We start from the raw sequence: 20,969 nt of genomic DNA, 5'->3' as shown, positions 1-20,969 counted from the left end.
ACACAAGGCAACTCTTGCTGAAAAGGTGCATTTGGATGAACAGTCTAACTAATACATGTACCTGCCTTTGCCACAGGGAAAAAATTACACAAAGCACATCAGCATCTCAGTACTTTTAGAAAGGCATAAAAACAGGGCATGCATCCGACACCCTGAAATAACTTTCAACAGAGCAGCTGCAGACAGTACCTTTGAAGCACAAACCATTTTAAACTAAGATCTGTAAAACTTTGTCTGCTACATCACAGATCAGGATGGGGTGATGTAGAAGCAGGGGCTACCCCAATATTTCATAAATGGCAAAGGAGGACAAAAAGAAAAACTCAGTGCTGGTTGCATTCAGTTTTTGTTTTCTCTTTGAGCCCCTCACTAGTGGCTTAGGTGACATTTTCTGTACAGTGAAGGAATTAGACTTGGCCTTGGGTTCAGATCCCCAGCTTTGTTTAGAAGTTACAGTCTTTCAGGGCAAAGTTCATTGCTTGCATTTTCATTTTGCAAGGGGTCCATTTTGTCTTACAAGTTATTTCATTACATTCTGAAAACTAGGTCTTTTAAGCTGGAAACGAACCATGGCCTTGTTTGCATAAGACCCCTAAGCCAAACATGACTGTGAGATGTAAGGGCCCCTGGGTAGAAGCTTGCATCCATTTTGCTCCTCGTAATTTTTTGTAGCTGAGCAAGGCTTGGTGCTATTTCGATGTTTTGTATTTTATTGTTAGGCATTGTTTCAGCATTTATTAACATGAGATGTTTGTTTGCCCTAGTGATTATGTGATGTTTTGTTTAAATTGTGTTATTGTAACTGTTAATGAATTATTTAATTGTGGTTATATTTTATTCTGTATGTTGTCCTGAGCTACTTTGAGCATGGTTCTACCATGGAAACCTGGCATACAAAAAATTCATGACGACGATGATGGTGTGCCATCCAACCTGATGTGGTTAAAGCTCTCTCTTGACTAACCATGAACTGTAAATGAGAATCTGTTACAGCTTGTGGTTAGTGAAGAGAGTGCTTAACATCAAACTTGTCTGGTTGGCACGCTAAGCCAAACCTTAGCTAGGAGGACCAAAAAAGAGCAAAGTGGCTGCAAGTTCCTCCCCAGAAGCCAGCATGTTCACATGCTCTCTCACTAAGCTAAAGCCCAGCTTAGTGAGTTAGGGTGTTGCGGGAAACCAGGTGAAAGTCTTAAGAGTTTAAAGCAGTTTGAGAGATTTTTATCCCACCATCACTTCTTGGTCAAACAGGCTTAACAAGTGTTTACCAGGGGCAAAAGCAGGATGATCTCTCTTCCAAATCCATTATGAAAACCTATCATTTCCCTTCAACTTTTAAAATTCTCAGACATTGTGGATGTTTGTAAATTGTTTCTGAAGGCTGGAGTTTACCTTTGGTTATTTGCAGGCCAGTGTAGTACCCTCCAGATGTTGTTGGAATCAGGCTCTCATCAGCCCTAGCCAGCATGGCCAATGGTCAGGGATGATGGGACCTCACCCAAAGGCCTTAGTTTTTACAAGTACCATTGTGCTTGTCCAGTGCTGTCTATAACTCATTGCAACCCAATATGATGAAGTTTAGTTCAGGAGTGCTTTCAGCATTAAATATCCAGGGAATCAAACTGCCTGCATCTGCCTTGTCAGGAGATGGTACTCGTTACCAATACCAGTCAGTCCCATTTGTAGCAAATTTTTATTTTGCAAGATAAAATGGACAGAGACAAAATGTATAATAAATAGCACCAGCCCATCTACATAAAAATAAATGAACAGCTTAGTCAACTGTACATAATATTGTTTGGCATTTCCTCTTGAGAGTCTGATGGTAAAAAATACCCACAAATGTTTCTTTTAAAGCCCTAAGAATGCAGGCACTGTGGAATTTTTTGCAAACATCAGCAGAAATTAAGAATACATTAAAAGCAATAATTTGATTATCTGCTTCAACAGTATAAGGGGAGTGTTTGTGTGAAAAAAAAAAGAATGGCTAATGTCACGAAGACATCTGTTACATCTCTTCTTTTGCTCTAAGACACCGCCTACGCTACAGATGGCAACATGTGGGGATAAAATTCAAATGAATGCAAGATTTTCTTCTACTTAACCAATAAGACCTCCTGGTGCTTTGTTTTTGGAGGCTGCTTTTCTTTGCACTGATTTCAGCACTGATGAATCAGCAGGAGGCACATAATGAATTGCTGCATGCTGCTAAAACAGCCTCGAAGGGCACCTAGGTGAAAACTCCAATCCGTCAGTTTTTCAGCTCTGCCAGCAGGGGGAGTAAAAGGGCAAACTTCCAAGTTCAGGCTACCACCCACTTGCAAATAAATATGCCAGTTGAAACAAAACATGTCATAAAAGGTACCATAAAGGTTCAGCTCATTTTACTTAGAGAGGCTCAAATGTGCACACTTTATTCCAAGTTCATATGCCACTTGCTATATCCACCGGACAGAGGTGAAGTTCATGATGAGTTAAGTGGATGCCCTGAACCAATAATGGAATGACGTGCCATCATGCCAAAGCCTCGGACTTTATGATGTCACTGAAGAGGTGCATGGCAATTTTGGTGCGTTTCTCCCCCTCACAAACAAACCAGCATGAACTTGGACCAACTAAGGTGCTATATGCGCAAAACATGTTACTATATTGGATGAATAAAAGATTTCCACTCCTTGGGCAATCCTGTAAACACTTGATTTGTGAGGAGTTGATTCTGTACCAAAGATCTGCTCTCTAGTACGGCACACGCCCCAAAAGCACAGCTGTTGCTTTCCGGTGCTCCCCACCAAGCCATTTTAAGACTGAATGCTTTCTACCGCTCTCGTAAGAAAATGTGCTCACCTACCACTGCCTAAGGAAAAAAGCTTTAAGCCCCTCCCACCTTGCCTCCAAAGGTTCAAGACCTGGCCCTCTCAGTCCCACCCATCACCCAATAAACAATGCCAGTAGATTATTCCTGATCAGTTTCTAAGAACAAATATGCCTCGCATATTTGCTGTCCACTCTTATCCACAGTGCTTCTGTAATGAACACCTTTACAAAGCATCTTTTAGTGGTCTTAGCACCGACATTCTGAGTAGATGGTCAGATACAGGCTTCCTTAATACCAAAGCAAAACTATCAATGGCATCTTTCATTTAGGGCAAGGAATCCTGTTTCTTCTTTTTTAATTGTTACGTTATGGAAGTCAAATATATGCCATGAGAGTAACTTTGGTGTGCACCTGCATTTCAACATTTATATTCCTTACAGAAAATGATCACCCCCAAGGAGTCATTCTACAGCTCTCACACACATGTACAGTAGTATCAGGGGTTCACCTGAGTATGGGCAACAGGACATTCCCTAGCTAGAAGAGGGCACATTGCCCTGCACAGTGTTAAACCAATGGCTTGGCCTCTGATCAGAGCTAATGATCTGAATCAGAGAGGTAAGAAGGCTGCGTCCAACGCCACACCAGCATATCCTCTCCTGCCACCCTGTGCGACTCGGTTTGAATACGTGACTCATTTGAAGCGAGGAAGTCCACTGCTCGGTCCCAAACCCGCTTCATTTTTTTCCTGGGGATAAAAAAAAGAGCACTGTAACCAAAGCTGAGCATTTGTGCAATGCAGGAAAATGGTGGTCTAATCTAATGCTTAGAGCACAATCAACCAAGGATAATTTCTGTAGCAGCCAACATTTGAAGGTACAAAAGGGGGGGAAAGGCCCCTTTCCAACTTTCCACGTCATTGTCCATCTCTCTCTCTCTCTCTCTCTCTCTCTCTCTCTCTCTCTCTCTCTAAATACTAGAACTCAAAAGACATCATCTGCAAAAGTGTCAGGCCAAGCAGAAGGAAATATTCATTTGACTCATGAACAATCAACTTATAGAACTCATTGCTGCAGGTTATCGTGTTCCCGAGCGTAGATGGCTTGAAATGATCAGGTACATCCCTGAAGAACTAGTCCTATCAGTGGCTATTATCTATATTTGGAGGAAAATAGTTCTTAGGCATTCCAAATATTGGTGACGAATATGAGGGGATGCTTGCTTCCTCAGCCTGCTTCTCAGGGACAACTGGTTAGCCACCTTTTTGGAAGAATGATCCCACATCTACACGGTAACTTAATCAGGACCATTAATAAAGTCAAAGAAAAACTCACCTGTCTTGTGGTGGGATGAGTGTGTCTCTGATGTGAAGGATGCCTACATATGGGTACCGTTCCAGATTCTGCTCCCATTCTTTGTAGTGACCTTGGACGGCAGCTGTTGAGAGAACAATGCATGCAGTCAGGCAAATAAGCAAACTGATGAAATTGAGAGAATTTTACCTATAATTTGACTAGCAGGTGAATGCTACCTATGATTTTCTGCACCATTTTATACATGTCCCGTTCCTCTTCTTCCCTTTTCCGCCAGTAATACTTTAGAAGAATCAGAATCCCCCAAAGGAAAGCTAAACCTGTGAGGAAGGAAGCACAGAGATGAAATCTTCCGAATACACATGAGCTAGCCTGAAATATTTCATTGCAATCCTTAAGATCCCATCCATGCACCCAGCATATAGCCATTATGTAGAGACGTGTTTGTTGGAAGGTGCTACACAGCTATGAGACTTTCTTCACTTGGAGACCCAATAAAGCCTGAACACCATTTGCAATCTTTGTAGATTAAAAACAAAATACAATCAGACTAGCTTTGCTAGTTCCCGGGGTGTCTCTATGCTTCGGCAAACAAAGTTAAATTACTATTAAGACTTCAGTGAAGGATTGAGCTACAAATATGGCAAAATAACACGTTGTTTTCACCAGCTTGGCAGATCATCACAGTATTTCACTTTTTCAGCAAAGAAATTCAGAGCTATCCCATTTTATCCTGACAATTCATAGTGACTGGCCCAAGCAAACTTTATGACTGAGTGGGAATTTGAAACCTTGTCTCCCCTTCCCAAGTCTAAATCCAAACATCATCCACTATAACACACTAGCTGCGTAAAGACTGACTACTGGTATTTTCCTCTTAAATCCTGTTCCCATTTATATCATTCACATGCACATTCTTTGCAGGGAATTCCCCCTACAACAGGAGACACCCAATGAGGTCTGTCCATCTGTGCAACGAAAATCCTCTTGCACAGTGGGGTTCTAGGTTTTGCTTCTTCTTCATGCAGCTCCCAAAATTTCCTTTGGGGGTGGGCAACCTTCTGGAGGTTTGAGGGGGAGAACAGATGGCTGCAGGAGAAAGAGAGGAAGCAGAAACCCTGCTGCATGAATGTATGCCTAACCACACTACTTTGGATCTCACCTAATGTGTGTGCGTGATCTGTGCTTAGTCAGCAATGCATGACTAAGAATAATACTGCAACTGTTAAGGAAGCAGGGTATTAATAGTGCCTTGTGAGGAGGAGGGCAGAATTCATTAGGGTAAATGCCAGAGCACAAATGCATGAAGTTGTGGTGCACACAGAGAGACCTCCACGGGATGATTTTCATGAAATGGCAAACACCCACAGTGCATGAGCCAGTCTCAAGACTGCTTCTTGCTGTTAGGCCCAAGATTAAATATTCAGCAATTTCATTCATTATTCCCTCAACCTTCCAGAATCTCACACTGTACAAGACTGTTGGGAGATCTTGGCTGTCACAGATAAAGTAGGGGAAAACTTACTCCAAAAGAATATAAATAGGTTAGTAATTGCTGTATTCAGTGCCCGGCGGAAACGGCAGCCTAAGCCCATTCGTGGACGGGTGGATTCGAGACAAACCACTTGGCTCACTGCAGTAACTGTTTCGGAACTCTCATCGCCTTGTAACCTGAAAGGATGAAGCAGAAAGATTCCTTGACTGAACAATGCAAAGAAGTTGATGGTCCATATTTATTATAAACATGCTATCCTCTCCATCACACTCCTTAGTTTCTTGCTCCCAACCTTCTCAGAATATTCCAGCAGTGGCTCATTAACAGCAGATTGAGGAGGATATGAGAGAAGAGCAAACAAAGATAGCATACTAGCAAGGTAGTCCTCTTCCATAGTATTTTTGTTTCTTCTGACAGCACCTCTTAGTACAGTATACAGGAGATTAAACTTTTAAACTGGATTCCCTCCTCCAGTGACTGCACAGAGATCAAGTGAAAAGTATGCATGCATGTTGAGTCTATTTTCCTTGAAACAAATTCCAGCAGTTAATTTTGTTGGGAAAAATGTTAAGTTCACCTGCATTAAATGTTGGTGCATCTTTGGAAAAGGATGAGGGGAAAGCCTACAATTAATACGCACACCAAATTTATTCTGTGCAAAATCTGCAATAAGGAAAAACCTCATCCTGCAAAATGAGAAAACACTGGAAATGGCCACTAGGATAATTCCAGCTCCTAATCCCCACAAAAAGATAGTTGGCTAACTGTGCCAGAGGAGAAACGAAACGAAACGAATAAATTCTTTCCAGTAGCACCTTAGAGACCAACTAAGTTAGTTATTGGTATGAGGTTTCGTGTGAATGCATACTTCCTCAGATACCAGAGGGGCTTTACAGGAACTTGGCTTCCCATGGACCCAGCAGAGTAAACAGTGATAAGAGAGTCTCAATGCAAGAGATGATTGACTCAGGATATTTGGTAACTGGGCATGGAGTGCATTCAAACCATGCAGTTGAGTAAATGGACTTGCATGACAGCAGAATGTGTGAATATAGAATTTAAGAGTATGTACATGCTAGGCCTGGGAGATATATCAATTTATCACCCAGGACCGGAATGAGGAGAAGACCGTGACATCAGTTTCACTCAGCGGTATATCACTGGTGAAACCGCCACTGCTCCTGAGTCCCTCTGCTAGCAGCATCCACTAGCAGAGGGACTCAGGAGCAGTGGTGGTTTCCCCAATGATATATCACTGAGTGAAACTGCCATTCTACTCTGCCGCCGGGCCCCGATACAGCTTGTTCCTCCCTCTGCATCTTTAAACTGTTCGACTGAGGAGTGTGCAGCTGCCCTTGCCGCAGTTAAAGGAGCCCCTAGCCCAGACCTGTCTCACACAAGCCTGCAACAGGGTGGGGGTTCCGTGAAACTGTTCAGCTGAGGGGAGTGTGTTTGCCATTCTCTGTAGTGAACAGTTAAAGGAGCCCCAATGCTTTGCCTGTGCAAGAGCACGGGGCAATCTCAGCTGGGGGAGGTGACGTTCCCTCCCCCCAGCTGAGCTGCGCAAAGCAGCCCTGATGCTTCTATTGCTTGTGTACGAGTGGCAAGAGCACTGGGTCTGTCTCAGCTGAGAGGGGGACCATTCATCCTCCCAGCTGAGTTGCACAAACAAGCTGAATTGTCCCACCTTGTGAGCCTGGGTGCAACTCAAGGTGAGAGCTGGGGCAGTTTCACCTGGTGTCTCGAATGCATAGACCAATGCATCTTGTTTTTTCAACACTGTGATATATTGCCAAACCACAGTGTTTGGCTGGTGATACACTGCAATGATGAAAAGCTGATATTGCCCATCCCTAGTAAGGTAAAGGTAAAGGTACCCCTGCCCGTACGGGCCAGTCTTGACAGACTCTGGGGTTGTGCGCCCATCTCACTCAAGAGGCCAGGGGCCAGCGCTGTCCGGAGACACTTCCGGGTCACGTGGCCAGCGTGACATCGCTGCTCTGGCGAGCCAGAGCCGCACACGGAAACGCCATTTACCTTCCCGCTGGTAAGCGGTCCCTATTTATCTACTTGCACCCGGAGGTGCTTTCGAACTGCTAGGTTGGCAGGCGCTGGGACTGAGCAGCGGGAGCGCACCCCACCGCAGGGATTCGAACCGCCGACCTTTCGATCAGCAAGTCCTAGTACATGCTGGTAAAATGCCTGTGAAAACCTCTCTCAAAAGTTGAAGGCAGATAAAGGAATTACCACAAAACAGAAACATGGAAGTAGTACAGCAATTACCGCACTTTGACTCTAGTCTCTGCAGGCTCACTAAAGGAAATCTGGAAGAGCCCTGTTGTAGAATTCCCAGTCTCCAGGCCTTTTCAATCAGTGTATATAAAAAAAATCCAGGTGATCACATTTTTGGCAGCTAAGTGATGTCACACCAGGGTTGCAATTAATAGCTCATCATACAAATAGTCCAAATCAGTTGTCTAAGAAATACTGCTGAACAGTGCACATAAGCTCCTGACAATCTGCATCACACTCAACTTCTTCCCCATCCCCATGGATTATTTGGATCCCAAGTTTCTGAAAGATCTTAAAATATGCAGCAGCGTTCCCAAGCACAGCTGTCTTATTTGGTTCTGCTCTTAACAGAACATTTTCAAATAAGTTCGCACAACATTTGTTGGAAAGCCTGCAGCAGGTCTTTAGTATGCTGTACATTCTTATTGAGTTTCATATTGAGCTGCCAGAACAGGATCCATTTGCTCAAGTGTTGATGAAACTCTTAATTACGGCGAATACCAAACTGGGGAGTGTATTTTACGCTTCCAGGCTATGACTTGTAACAGTGAAGAAAATCTTAATTAGAAAGCACTGAATTCCATCCCACCAGCAATTCTAAGCATGTCCCTAAGGGAACAGTGTTTAGCAGTGTGGAGTCTTCCTATACAAAGAATGGAAAAATGGAACATGTTTTCGAACATTAGGTTACAGCAGTGTTTTAGATAATGAGATTAGGGGAGGAGAGTATTTTGTTGTTGCTCACAGCCTCGGGCTTGTTGAATTATTCTGCAGCAGTGAGAGAGTTAAGAAGGCCTCAAAATTATGTCTGAAATCTAATAAACACTACTGAACTGAGGCATTGGCATCTACCAACTTACATGAAAACACAGCAAGACTGTACTTTTGGGATCACCTTCAAAACATTACGTAGAACTGTATTCCATACTAAAATAATTAAAATCTGGTACCTGGCATTCTATGCAAATTTGTGCACTAATCTCACTGGCTTCAAAAAGGATACATATAGAGGCAAATTGTTTTACTCTTCTATCATTTTACCTTGATAAAAGATTGAATCTGATATCATTTTAACAACAATGGCTTCCCCCAACAAACTCGAGGAATTATAGTTATTTATTTATTTTCTTATTATTTTTATATCCATTTTTATATATTTTTATATCCTTTCCTCCAAGGAACTCAAGATAGAATACATAATTCTCCCCCTACCCATTTCATCCTCACAACAACTCTGTGAGGCTGAGAAGCAGTGACCAGCCCAAGGTCACCCAGCAAGTTTCACGGCCTATTGGTGATTTGAACCCTGGTACCCCAAGTCTGAGCCCAACACTCTAATCACTACATCACGCTTATAAGTGTGCCAGGACTTCTGTGAAAGGCTGAAAGAGCTAATTTAAAACAATCTTTCTCAATATCTTTGGTTAGACTGAAGCCACAGTGGCTGAACAGATTTAAAATCTGTTGTGAAAACAGGGTCCTAACAGGCTAACCCTACCAAAAAAAACTGAACTGAGACATGACTACAAGCTCCATGAGAAACAGTAAGGCATTTGAGGCCTATGGGAATTTCAACAGTAACTTTTGTAGACAGGACTTCAAATGGAGAGTCTCAAATAAAGAATTCTACACCATACAGAAATAACTAAGATGAGTGGAGATGGAATAATCTTAGCACACTAGCTGGCGTGAATCCCTGGTAACTGCAAAGGAATGCATTTCAAATTGCTATTATCCATCCTTTCCTGCTCACCAAAATAATTGTGTTTTCAAACAGCACATCTGTATTAGAGAATTTGAAAATATATTTATATGGGCTCCCTGCTGGCAGCAAGTGGCTCTTGATATCTCCCTCACAGTTCAAGAGAGTAATCTATAATATCGGGACGAGATAGGCAAGGAAGTCCTTATAAATATATAATAGGCACTCAGAGAGATGGCATGATTTTTCAAAGAGCTGAAATGATTTGCACAGGGTGATGTTTGCTCTCCAGACACAGTCTGCAGCCACCATTTACAAATAAACAAACTCATCTGCTGGAAAAAAGCTTATTCTGTTCTTCCAGAACCAACTGAAGACAGCAAGGATATTGCCCTTTATGCCAGTGAGCAAGTTAGCTACTCTGAAGATGTGACCAAGATCATCCAAATTTTGTGTGTTATAGATGCCTTAAAGAGCATAAAACTTCCCTTTAATATAACTACATTTACTTCGAGCACAAGAGAACGAGAACAAATGCTCCGTGCATCTCCTGAATTTAAACCATATGAAAGCTAGGCCAGCACAACCAAGCTCATATTTCAACCACCTGCATAAAGTACATGGTATTCAGTATCAATCTCGTAAAACAAAATAAAATTAATAAATTTCAGAGGACTGGAATCAATTTTACAGTCCACCTGAAAGACCAGAAATGGCACAGTGTACCCTTGTTCTATAACTGAGAGATCACTGCATTCTGAACTGCTGGTTTTCAAGCAACACCCTGGTATTAGCAGGGAGAGAGTCTCAGGTTTCTCAGTTATGATGTGCCAAAATATTGCTTACCTCATATAATCCAATGAGGTTTCAGATTGAGAAATGACAGCCAGTCTATGTACTGAGTTATATCCAGAGCAGTGCTAAATAAGCGTCCTGTCAGCACAAGGATTTATGAGTGTGCAGTGGCACTTCCCCTACCTTCCCCCTGTAGGGTAGGTTGTTATAATCTCCATATTACAGGTATGAATGTGAGAGCAACTGTCCTAAGGAGATGTGAGATTTGAACCAGGAAGTCCCCTTCATTACACCACACTACTTTCCACAAATAAAAAAGAAATAAAGTGTAACAGCCAAGCATTACAAGTCAGGCCTGAACACATCATCAAGGCCACATTAAGGCAGTTGGAGGGCTGGTGAAGTTCACCAAACAGCCCCCCCCACTCCTCCCAAAAGGAATGCATGAAATAGAAAATATGTTCATGGACTATGAAATAAATACTCTGAGCATGTGCAGTTTTACAGCTCTCAGCAAAACACGAAAATTTTGACAACCAACAAAATGAATACACACGCGTTTTCATATTTTATACTCAAATCTCATTGGTTTTGCTCACTTCCTAACCTGGGTCAGTCAGTGAAACCTGTTTCGCATGCCTGTTGTGGAGATACAGGAGGAGGCATTAAATGGCTACAAAAGGAGACTGGGTGCTTTTATCATAGGTGTCAACTTTTGGTTCCTTTAACCAGAGCGATGCACCTTTGTACTACCAAAGGGCCAGATTTTTCTGCCCACTCCCACTTAAATATACCTCCAAGGCTTCAACCAATACTAACCTGGCCAGATGGTTGGATGCTTTAGATGCACAATTCCACTTGAGTTCAGCTGCGATTGCTCCCATGTTAGAGTGCACAATAGATTTATTCCTAAGGAGTTATTTTAGACCTATATCCAGTGTTAGAAACTGATAAATGAAAGCTAGGAGCTAAATGGCATCTTAAACCTATGTTATGTCTAGGCACACTTTTTTATAACAAAAATACAAAGCTGAAAATGAATTAACTGCTGCTAAAATATTATGTTCATTTTTCAGATAGTATAGTCCTTTCCCTGCCCACCCCCTAATATTTTTAAAAGGGTCTCTTCTCCAGCCTTCAGAGTTGCTGGAAGTGGGGAGGCAGAAAAAGTCCTTCTTCCACTCTGCAGTTTTAATCTGAAATCTTAGGTGCAGTTCTGTGCCCAGAGCTCAGAAACTGCTTGCACTAATGAAATTCCTTGTCACAAAATGCACCTAGAACAATGGGAGTTTCGAACACTATCTATAGCCACTGGGGGTAGGGGATTGTGGAGAGCAGATCAGTTTTCTTTCATTTTAAAAAGGAACAAAATGGAATGGAAAGAAACTATAGAAATCCCAAGGACAGAAGCAGGAAAGGAAAGCACACTCTAACAGGGAGAGGAGAAAAGCAGCTCTTTAGAACTACAGGGATTCCTGTACTATGTTGTCCAAATAACTCACTCATCACAGTTCTGACTTCATTCACAGACTACAAACACTGAAAATTGGGAGTAGCCAGGCTGGCTTATCTCTCAGAAATTGCTTAAAAGGGTGTTTGCACATCTTGCTTTATAAGATGTAGGGGGACACTGAAGAGGAGGAGGAGGAGGAGGAGGAGAGAAAGGAAGCTCAGTCCAAGCTCCCTTGCAGGCATTGGGCCCTGGTACAACTGCACTTTTATAAATCCAGCCTTTCATTTCTTTGAGAGTTATGGAACTGCACAGCTAGCAACTATGACCTTCCAGATGCCCGTCAACCCACGTTTTGGCAATCTCAGGCAGAAAGCAAAAGGGGGTGAATTACCAAACCACAGGTGGGCAACTTGGTGGGTATCAAATTCTGCAGATCAAATGCAAATCTAAATAAAAACATCTTACAGTGCCAGGCTTAGAAGAACACTTGTAGTTAGCTGGTTCTAGAAGCCTGGGGGTCTTCCTAGGGAAAGTCTTACACTGCTTGTTTTTCAAACAGTCACTTATGGTTCGCTGAGTCACATCTCCACTGAATCTCATGGGATAGTGAACAGATATGGAGATAAATTTAACACAGGCCATTCCAATGAACTTACCATATGCCTGAGTCTCTGTGATTGTCCAGTAACCGCTGCAAAGCATCCGCAAACCTTTGTGCACTGTAGGCAGTCACATTCTGTAAGGAAGTGGGCCCCAAGATGTAAATTCTGCATTCAACTAGCAGTGAGACTTTTCTGTAAATACATTCTTTCCATATTATTTATTATATTTATATTCCACCTGCTTTTCCACGGAATTTGAGAAAATATACATAGGGCACCCACCCAGGTAGTCTCCTATTTACAGCACAATTAGTTTAGCAATGCTTTAAATACATTAAAATGAGTGTTAGGATTCTATTCAGTTTTCCAAGTAGCTAAGACTATAATTTTATGATCATGTTTGATGCAGGAACACACTCCATAGGTGTGCATAACTATAGTATACTAACAATCCTTTTCTATAGAGAGGTACAAAAAAGAAAAGAGGAAAGCAATGTGTTTACTACTGCTTTGTAAGCAACGACTTTAAAATGATGGAAGATTTTGGTTTCTCAAATGGAAAAAGAAACAGCAAGTCTCAGCAGTCATATTATTTAGGTTTTCCAACGCAACAACCCAAAATAAAAAAATGCCACCAAGTAACAGCCAAAATAATAATAACAGAATTACTGAAGGGAAAAAAATAAAATAGAGGTAGTTTTAATGCACTAAATAGCAGATACACATATATACAATAACAGAAAAATGTCATGACCTTGCTTACCTCTATATATTCCTTTGCCACACTAACTGGAATGCATTTACTTTCTAGATTATCAGGGTTTCCACACTCAAAGTTGCCTGGTGGTGGTGGTGGGAGAGACAGAAAATGTTATTTACATGGAAATCATGAAACTTGCCAAATAGTACAGAAGCACTGAGCTAAGTTCCTTTTTAAAGCACTTTTAATGCTAGCCAAAATGTTTTTACAGAATATAAACCTGGTTTAGTTTTATGACTTAATAAAATTTGCAGTGCTGTATACATGCTAGCATAAGGCAATCAAACCTCACATTTATTCCATGAGAGCAGCTCATACCTTTGAAGAAATGCGTGTATGTGTCCCTCCTTTGTGTAACTGTACCTTGCCTAATGCTTTGGGTTAATAGGATACTATTAAACAGTGCCTGAAAAATTTACTGAATTATACAAAGATTTATAACATGTCTGAGGACACCCCCACATGCCCCTTAAAAAAAATGCTTTCATGATGATTCACATTTGGGATGGGATCAGGGATGTTACACGTTGACCGGCTTCCAATGCTGAAAAAGTTTTAGGGTGGGCCTGCCACTTAGCTACTGGTCAGGTTATGTTCTGTGGTTCACCTGATGGCTTCATTACAAATCTTATGTGCCAGGCGAAAACATTTCTCTATAACCAGGCCTTTGGCTGATTAACATTCTATGGCCCTTAAAATGTGCTTGTGGGAGGAGGGCTAATGCTTTGTTCTTGTTTTTATTATGTATTTTGTTTTCTCATTTTGTTGTTGCCATTTTGTTGTGGCTGCCCTGTGATCTTTGGAAGAAGGGTGGCATACTACTACTATAACTTTCACAATAAACACCAGAGGGGAGTGAGACGGGATTGCTGCCTATCGTAATGGACACTCTGAGATACAGCCTGACACTTAAGCCGTTGTCCAGTGCCAGTTTTCTTTTGAAAACTGGTTTCTCATCTGCAAGGCCATGAAGCCATCAAGAACACTTTGATATTTCCACCACATGCTGATGACACAACCCAATTTTAAACTTAAACTTCAAAATCTGAACTGAAAAGCAGCCGAATTCTTCAGGAGTGCAAGCAGTTTATGCACCGCCCCCCACTGTGAATGTACAGCACTGTGGTTATAAAGAACATAACCAGACATTGATTTTTAGTTCAAAAGACTTTTAAGTATCCTTCCCTGCAGAGTGGCCACAAGGTAAGAAAATGTGATGTACAAAGAACATACAAATTAATTTCAACAAAGCTTAAGAACCACTGAAATTCAGGAAACAAGCCTACTATATGAAACAGTGGCATAAAACCCCTACCATCCACTGCCCACACAGTAGTTTTGGCCAGCTATTAAAATGTCTGTTGTGCTGACAGCTGCAAAAAAAATTAACGTTCAAGATACAAACTACCTTGAAAACTACGCAAGAAGTTATTTGACAGTGCAATCCTTTGAATTCTGATTTGAAAGTCCCACTGTGTCAATTGTGTGCAGAGGATTACAGCCTACTGCATCCAGGGCCCTGCTGGCGTTAAAGAAATGCTGCCTAGTAGTCACCTCCAAAGGTTTTCCCAGACACAGTTCAGTTCTGCAATGCAGATGGGGATACATACAGAGAAACGTAACGGTTAATGATATAAAATGGGCCAGCCTGGTGGAAAGGGGGCATATACATTGCTGTGATCGGGAAACTCATTCCTGGAAACATTACATATATCCAGGATGAGATAGGTGAAGGATGAACTCACCACCAGCACACAACCATGGCTTTCACAGGGAAAAGCATATCAATATCCTTTGGGATATTTTCATTAGTCAGCTGCTAAATGTAACAGTGTTCTGGAAATTGTTGGATTGTGTTGGCCAGCCCTTTAAAACTACGCTGCGTATCTGTGAAAGCTAGCAGAAGGTCTTGAACTTAACTTGTGAACTGCATCTTTATTTTGCTAGTGGGAATCCTTGCATGGTCTCACACTAGTACAATGGATTAGTTGAATATGACCCTAAATCTCATTTTATCTATGTGAAAACATCAGTGCCATACTAGGGGGTCATTGTTTTAATAATAATGCAGCTCAGATTTAGAAAGGCTGTTTTTCCTACATTCCTCTGCAGGCTTTGAAGGGAAACAAAACAGTCCTCGCTCTTTTAAATTCAAATTAAGGTTGAAAATACCTAGCTAGTATGCACCTATTTTCTTTGAACAAAGTGATTGGTAAAAAGATAAATAAGAACTCACCAGCTTGAATTGCAAGATAATTGTATAGTTCATACAGAATGGTCATTACCATTTCTTCATGTTTTTCCAGACAGTACTGAAAAATTAAGAGAGAAAATTATTCAACAGATCTTTAATTCAACCAAATACAAAAATTACAACCAACTATTAAATAGAACATTTCTCATGCGCTCTAATTTAGCTACTGAAAACTAAGGATGGACTCATAAGACCTCATTTCTTGCCAGAAGTTTAATTCTCTCTTTCTGCAAATGTCATTACTAAGGTATATCATTTTGTATGATGATGGGGAGAATGAGTGGACTCATTATATATCAGTTCCCTTCACTGCAGTCACTATCAGAATAAAATCCATCACATCCTGTGGATTATGTGCACTGTAAAACATTGGATTTTGGGGTGGGGGTACAAAAGCTATACAGCCCTCAGATCTCAAATTCTTATATTCTAAGTAAGTTTGATGATAAATGATCTTAAATCTACGTATGTACAAAAAACAAATCAAGGGCTTTCATTTTAATTATATGCACTATATTGTATAACAAGGTTTGTCTTACTCAGCTCTATGTTATAGAAAAAGTTACAACTACACGCGCACATCAGGAGAGATTAAAGGCTGTTAGCTTTATTAAGCTTGTTATTGAAAGTAGCTTTACAGATGAAATCCTTGTCACAAATCAGTCTCACTTTTGTTAGAACTGACTAACGAATATTTCTGTAAGATAAGAAGGATTTAGATTTGCAGCAGCTTAGATTTACATGGTCTGAATTACTAATCTATAAGAAGATGTCTGTTAATTACACATCAATAAATCATTAGATTTCGCTTGGAAAATAGCAGAAGCTTACTTCTGTAGCAACACAGATACTAAGTGATCTGTGGCCACTGCTTTTTTCTAAAAAAAGTGTTCAGGAATACTCTCATTTTCCTACTCTTAATGAAATACTGTCCCTCAATGAGGCCAAACTTAGACTCACAGAATGTTTAGGGTTCTGCATCCCCCCCCCCCCGGAAAAAAGCACTGCCTGTGGCCCTCCAGATATTGTTGGACCAAACTCCTCATCATCTCTAGCCTTTGGCGAAACTGACTAGGGCTGATAGCAGCCACAGGTAAGCTGTACTTGTACTTATTAACAAAATTTAACATTGGAGATAGTAAGAAGATTCACACTTACACCTTCTTTAGTTCTTTCACAATCCATGGACAATAGGTTAACTGAACGAGAAGAAGAAAGGATTTATTTTTTAAAAAAAGAATGGGTCTTGTAGCATCTTCAAAACTAACAGATTCATTGTGGCATAAACTTTTGCGGTTTAAATCCCACTTCGTTTTGTTACAGAAGATGGACATGGCTACCCTTCTGGAATTTATTCTCTAAGCATTTTATTTTGTTAAACCTGCAATATGAACCTAATAATGTTCCTTGGAAGTGCCCCATTTTGTTCAATGGGACTTACTGCAAAGTTAAGCACCCATAGATTTCCCATCAAGAGGAAATGATTTACATAACATAGTAACAAGACAAGAGAAATAACTATTCTGCATTCATGTCAAAATAAGCACATTTGTTTACTTTGCAGAATATCTGGGATTTTGATTCTGAATATAACTATAGACAGAAAATGTGATTTAGCTTCTTGAACACTTATGGATTAAAACATAGTGCAGACAAATCTTGAATGAGATAGTATTTTGCTATCATACTGTAGGAAAAGTTACTTTGTAATGCTGGTGAAAGGATGCTAGACTGATTTCTGGAATGAGTAAGAACATCCCAGTACCTCATCATAAATCTGTAACAGAAGGGTACCAGCCAATATATAGTGCCACATAAATGTTCATCAGATTTTAAAATACAAGTGGGTGGGAAAAGTCTTTTACACCATTTTCCCACAATGCTTTGCAAAAACAAAGTGACCAGAAAAACTGTCCAATTGATCATGAATATGTAGTTACTGAAGTAACTATTTTTGGCTTTTGGAGTGGTAGTCTAAGACAGCGAAGGAAACATCCTATTAGTAACAACCATGTCCACCTCCCAGTTGTCATTCTAAAGTCATACAAGAGAATTATTATTTGATACATCAGGAGAATTCAGTCTATCCTTTTCAAAAGGTAGAAAGAACCCTTTCATCTGCTTAATCTCTTTGGTGTGTGCAACTACTAAACATTTCAAGATCAGTAGTTGCTAGGCAGCCAATCTGAAAGACATCATAAAGCTTTCTTTTGACAACATATCCTTAGAACCTGGGCCAGGACAAACTTCCTATAATGGTTATTTGAAAAGGTATTCATCCTTAGGCTATGCACACACTATAACTTTCAAGCACGTTGCAACTACATTCTTTCCCTCAAAGGATTCTGGGTACTGTAGTTAACCCATCGTTGAGTTACAATTCCTAGCAACCCTTAACAAACTACAGTGCCTAGAATTTATTGAGAGGGGAAATGTGCTTTGAAGACATAGTGAGCATGCAGCCTCAGTCATTTTTGTACATTGATTATGAGCTTTTGAAGGAACGGATGCTAACTTTCGCCACAAAAAGTTCTACAAGCTGTGTTTCTGTGAGCAAGAAGCTGAAAAGAAAAGGGACTGGAACAACAAAACTCTAAATGAGGCTATCCGCAAGAGGAAGAAGAGATGGAAGTGGGGTTGAAGAGGAAAAGCAGCGTTACATCCCGCACACGTACAATTCTCAGGCCCTTCCAGTCGGGGAGGTCCCATCATCTTCACCCAAAGGATGCCCAGGAAAATGACCAGCAGCCCTATGGTTGCCAGCCACAGGAACCAGGAGAGATAAAATTCCAGGCCTCTGCCTTTCCTCCTTATGCCCTGAGCTTGGGGTTTCAAGCCTACATGCTGGCGCGTCCCATCCCAACGTGTCTCCCTACTCAGCTCTCTTGCCCCCCATGGCGGTGTTTTCAAACTCCTGGGCACGAGCCCAACCTCCTTCTGCGCTCTCCACGGGGACCTGTAAGTCAGCCCCTCTTCGCTCCTTTGGGTCAGCGATCCCAAATAGGAGCTTGGGGTGACCCTCCTTTCGGCCTCTAAGTGGGCCCTGTTACTGAAGGAGCTGGGGGTGACCCCCCTTTCGGCCTCTAGCTGGGCCCTATTACTGAAGCCTGCAGCACTGCCCCCCACCACGGGAGGCTTCCAGGAAAGGCTGGGGCTCAAACTCTGCTCGTTTTCCCACCACTTGCTGGGACTTAACCCTATTCCACCTCCTGGGGATGCTGCTCCCCACGAAGGGCTGGAGGTAAACCTGGGCGCCGCCGCCGCCTCCTTTTGGTAAGGGGCCTCGAAGCCTTCTCCCGCCTCCAGCCGGGCTCTTCTCGAAGCCAACCCGCTACTGCCCTCCTCCCAGCGGCTGCTGGGCGCCGCTCCGCCCCGAGCTGTCAACTGGGGCCTCCGGGCGGCGGCGAGCCCGCTGTCTGCCCGCCAGTCATTGCTCTGAGGCAGCAGCCCTCGACTCCCGCTCGTCGCCTCCCGACGAGGCGGCTCGTAGTCGTTCCCTTCTTCTTCCTCCTCCTCCTCCTCCTCTTCCTCCTCCTCGCTCTCCTCCCTCCTAACCGGGACGCGGGGCCCCCGGGGAGCCGCCTTGGGCCCGGCCGCGGCCTTGGGCCTCGCGGGGCCGCTCGGGCCCTGAGGGTGTGTCCGGGCGGTGCTGCCGCGGCTCCTCAGCCCAGCGGCCACCTCGGCCCTCAGCCGGGTGAGTTTCTTGGCGTAGAGCTTGCGGGTGGAATCGGTAATGGGCCCCGGCTGGTAGCCGAGGGCCAGCAGCTCCGCCCGCAGCTCTGCGTCTGACAGACCCGCTGCGGCCATAGCCAGAGAGGAGCGGAGGAGCGCCAGCCGGAAGTGATACCTTCCCCGGCGAGGAAGGGCTTACCGCCATCTTGGTAGGGGCAAGCAGGCGTCTCTCTTCCAGCTGCCATCATGTGGAGGTCAGGGCCGCCTCCGACGCGGCCGCCATTTTGAGAGGGTCGCTTATGGCGCTCCGAGAGGCTGCATTCCTTTTTATACGCTTGCCTGGGAGAAAGTGCCTTTGAGCTCAGGAGGGCTTGCTTCCGAGTAGACGTCTATACTAGTAGTGAGATAAATAAACAAAAAAGAAAGCAAAAAGCACGTACACGTATCAGTGGCATAACTGTCAACATTTTCCTTTTTTAAAGGGAAATTCCCTTATTCCGAATAGGATTCCTCGCAAGAAAAGGGAAAAGTTGACAGCTATGATCAGCGGCAGAGTACACTGAGGACTTGCCCCCCCTCCCCCAATCTCTGTTGCACCTGAAATATTGCTATTGTTTAAAGTCGTCCCATCTTTGATTCCGAAATGTGGAAAGATTATTATTTCTTTATTTTAGTACAGCCTGACTTCTGTCTGACCTCCTGCCTGCCTGCTGCCTGCTGCCTGCCTGCCTGCCTGCCTTCCTTCCTTCCTTCCTTCCTTCCTTCCTTCCTTTATTAAATATGCCTTAGGGATGCATTCCGGTGCATGTGTTTCTGCCAGTAAGGCAAACTGAACGCAGCGGGACTTACTTCCATGTAAACGCGTATCGGATTGTGGCTAGATTGCTTTTATTGGTTTTTAGCGTCGTGGGAAAAGCCTCGCAGGAGGCGCAATGCACCCAGTGGGAAACTGGGGCAAGGAATAACGATATTAAGGAAGAGCCGATGAGAACGATCCCTTTTCTTTGTTCATTCTTGTGCCTTGGCGATCTCAGCCCTCGTTCGTTAGGAGGACATGTTTTAGAGGGGCTGCAGCAAACTTGGATACAAATAAAACTAAAACGACCCTTTATTGTTGCGCTTCATTCCACCAGCTGGAAATTGGGTAGCCAATAGAACTGTTCACCTTGCTCTAAAACTTTATCTAAAGAAATACTGTAATTGTAAAACAGAATTTTGTATCCTGCCAGCTCAAGAATTTGCGGCTAGAACTTTCTGTTTTTTACCTGATCTGGGGCCAAGAGGGTTTAAACTGGCCTGGAAAAGGTCAAGAATGTAATGAAATAAACTGAGGAAGCACCATGCAATAAATTCAGAATAGACAATGCAAAGTGTGTATATCCTGTGTATGGAGAAAACCTTGTTTCTCAGTTAATGAGCTTAACATTTTGCCCAGGCTGCTATGTATTATTATTATTATTATGCCTTAGAAAAATTCCCCCTCTAGCTTGCATCAAATATAGTGTAACCATCGAATGCATTTCTAGTGAGGCAAAACATTAGTGGATCCCCTTTGGTTCCAAAGGAGAAAATTACTTTCTGGGCACATTTTTCCTATTTGCATGATGGGCTATAACAAATTTAGCATTGGCTATTATGTACTTGATGTCAAATACTGGTATGATATAGTACTAAATATTCAGCCGACATCCAGGGCTGTATTAGAGTAGATTCATTAAAGGTATTATTAAGGTTGGAACCCTAACCACACTTATTTGTGAGTAAGCTCCATTGCATTCAGTAGGACTTACTTCTGAGTAGGCATGTCTAGGAGTGTGCT

At 42.4% G+C, this 20,969-nt stretch overlaps 2 protein-coding genes across 2 annotated transcripts in view; one reads left to right on the top strand and one right to left on the bottom strand.

Annotated features, from left to right (window-relative positions):
* ETV7 (ETS variant transcription factor 7) overlaps positions 1 to 20,969 on the top strand; it is a 741,840-nt gene that overhangs the window by 320,985 nt on the left and 399,886 nt on the right. The gene's annotated exons all lie outside the window — the stretch shown is intronic.
* Positions 1,672 to 19,356, bottom strand: LEMD2 (LEM domain nuclear envelope protein 2). Its single transcript, XM_083744987.1, has 9 exons — positions 18,154 to 19,356; positions 16,637 to 16,677; positions 15,461 to 15,536; positions 13,228 to 13,304; positions 12,519 to 12,598; positions 5,651 to 5,796; positions 4,344 to 4,445; positions 4,147 to 4,249; positions 1,672 to 3,560 (listed from the first exon to the last, which is right to left on the bottom strand). The coding sequence occupies exons 1-9, from the start codon at positions 19,283 to 19,285 to the stop codon at positions 3,410 to 3,412; spliced, it is 1,908 nt and encodes a 635-aa protein (XP_083601113.1). The 5' UTR covers positions 19,286 to 19,356; the 3' UTR covers positions 1,672 to 3,409.

The sequence above is a fragment of the Podarcis gaigeae genome (genome assembly GCF_964106915.1).
Source record: "Podarcis gaigeae genome assembly, chromosome: 6".
In the NCBI taxonomy this organism is placed as follows: domain Eukaryota; kingdom Metazoa; phylum Chordata; class Lepidosauria; order Squamata; family Lacertidae; genus Podarcis; species Podarcis gaigeae.
This window is presented reverse-complemented; position numbering and strand designations above follow the sequence as displayed.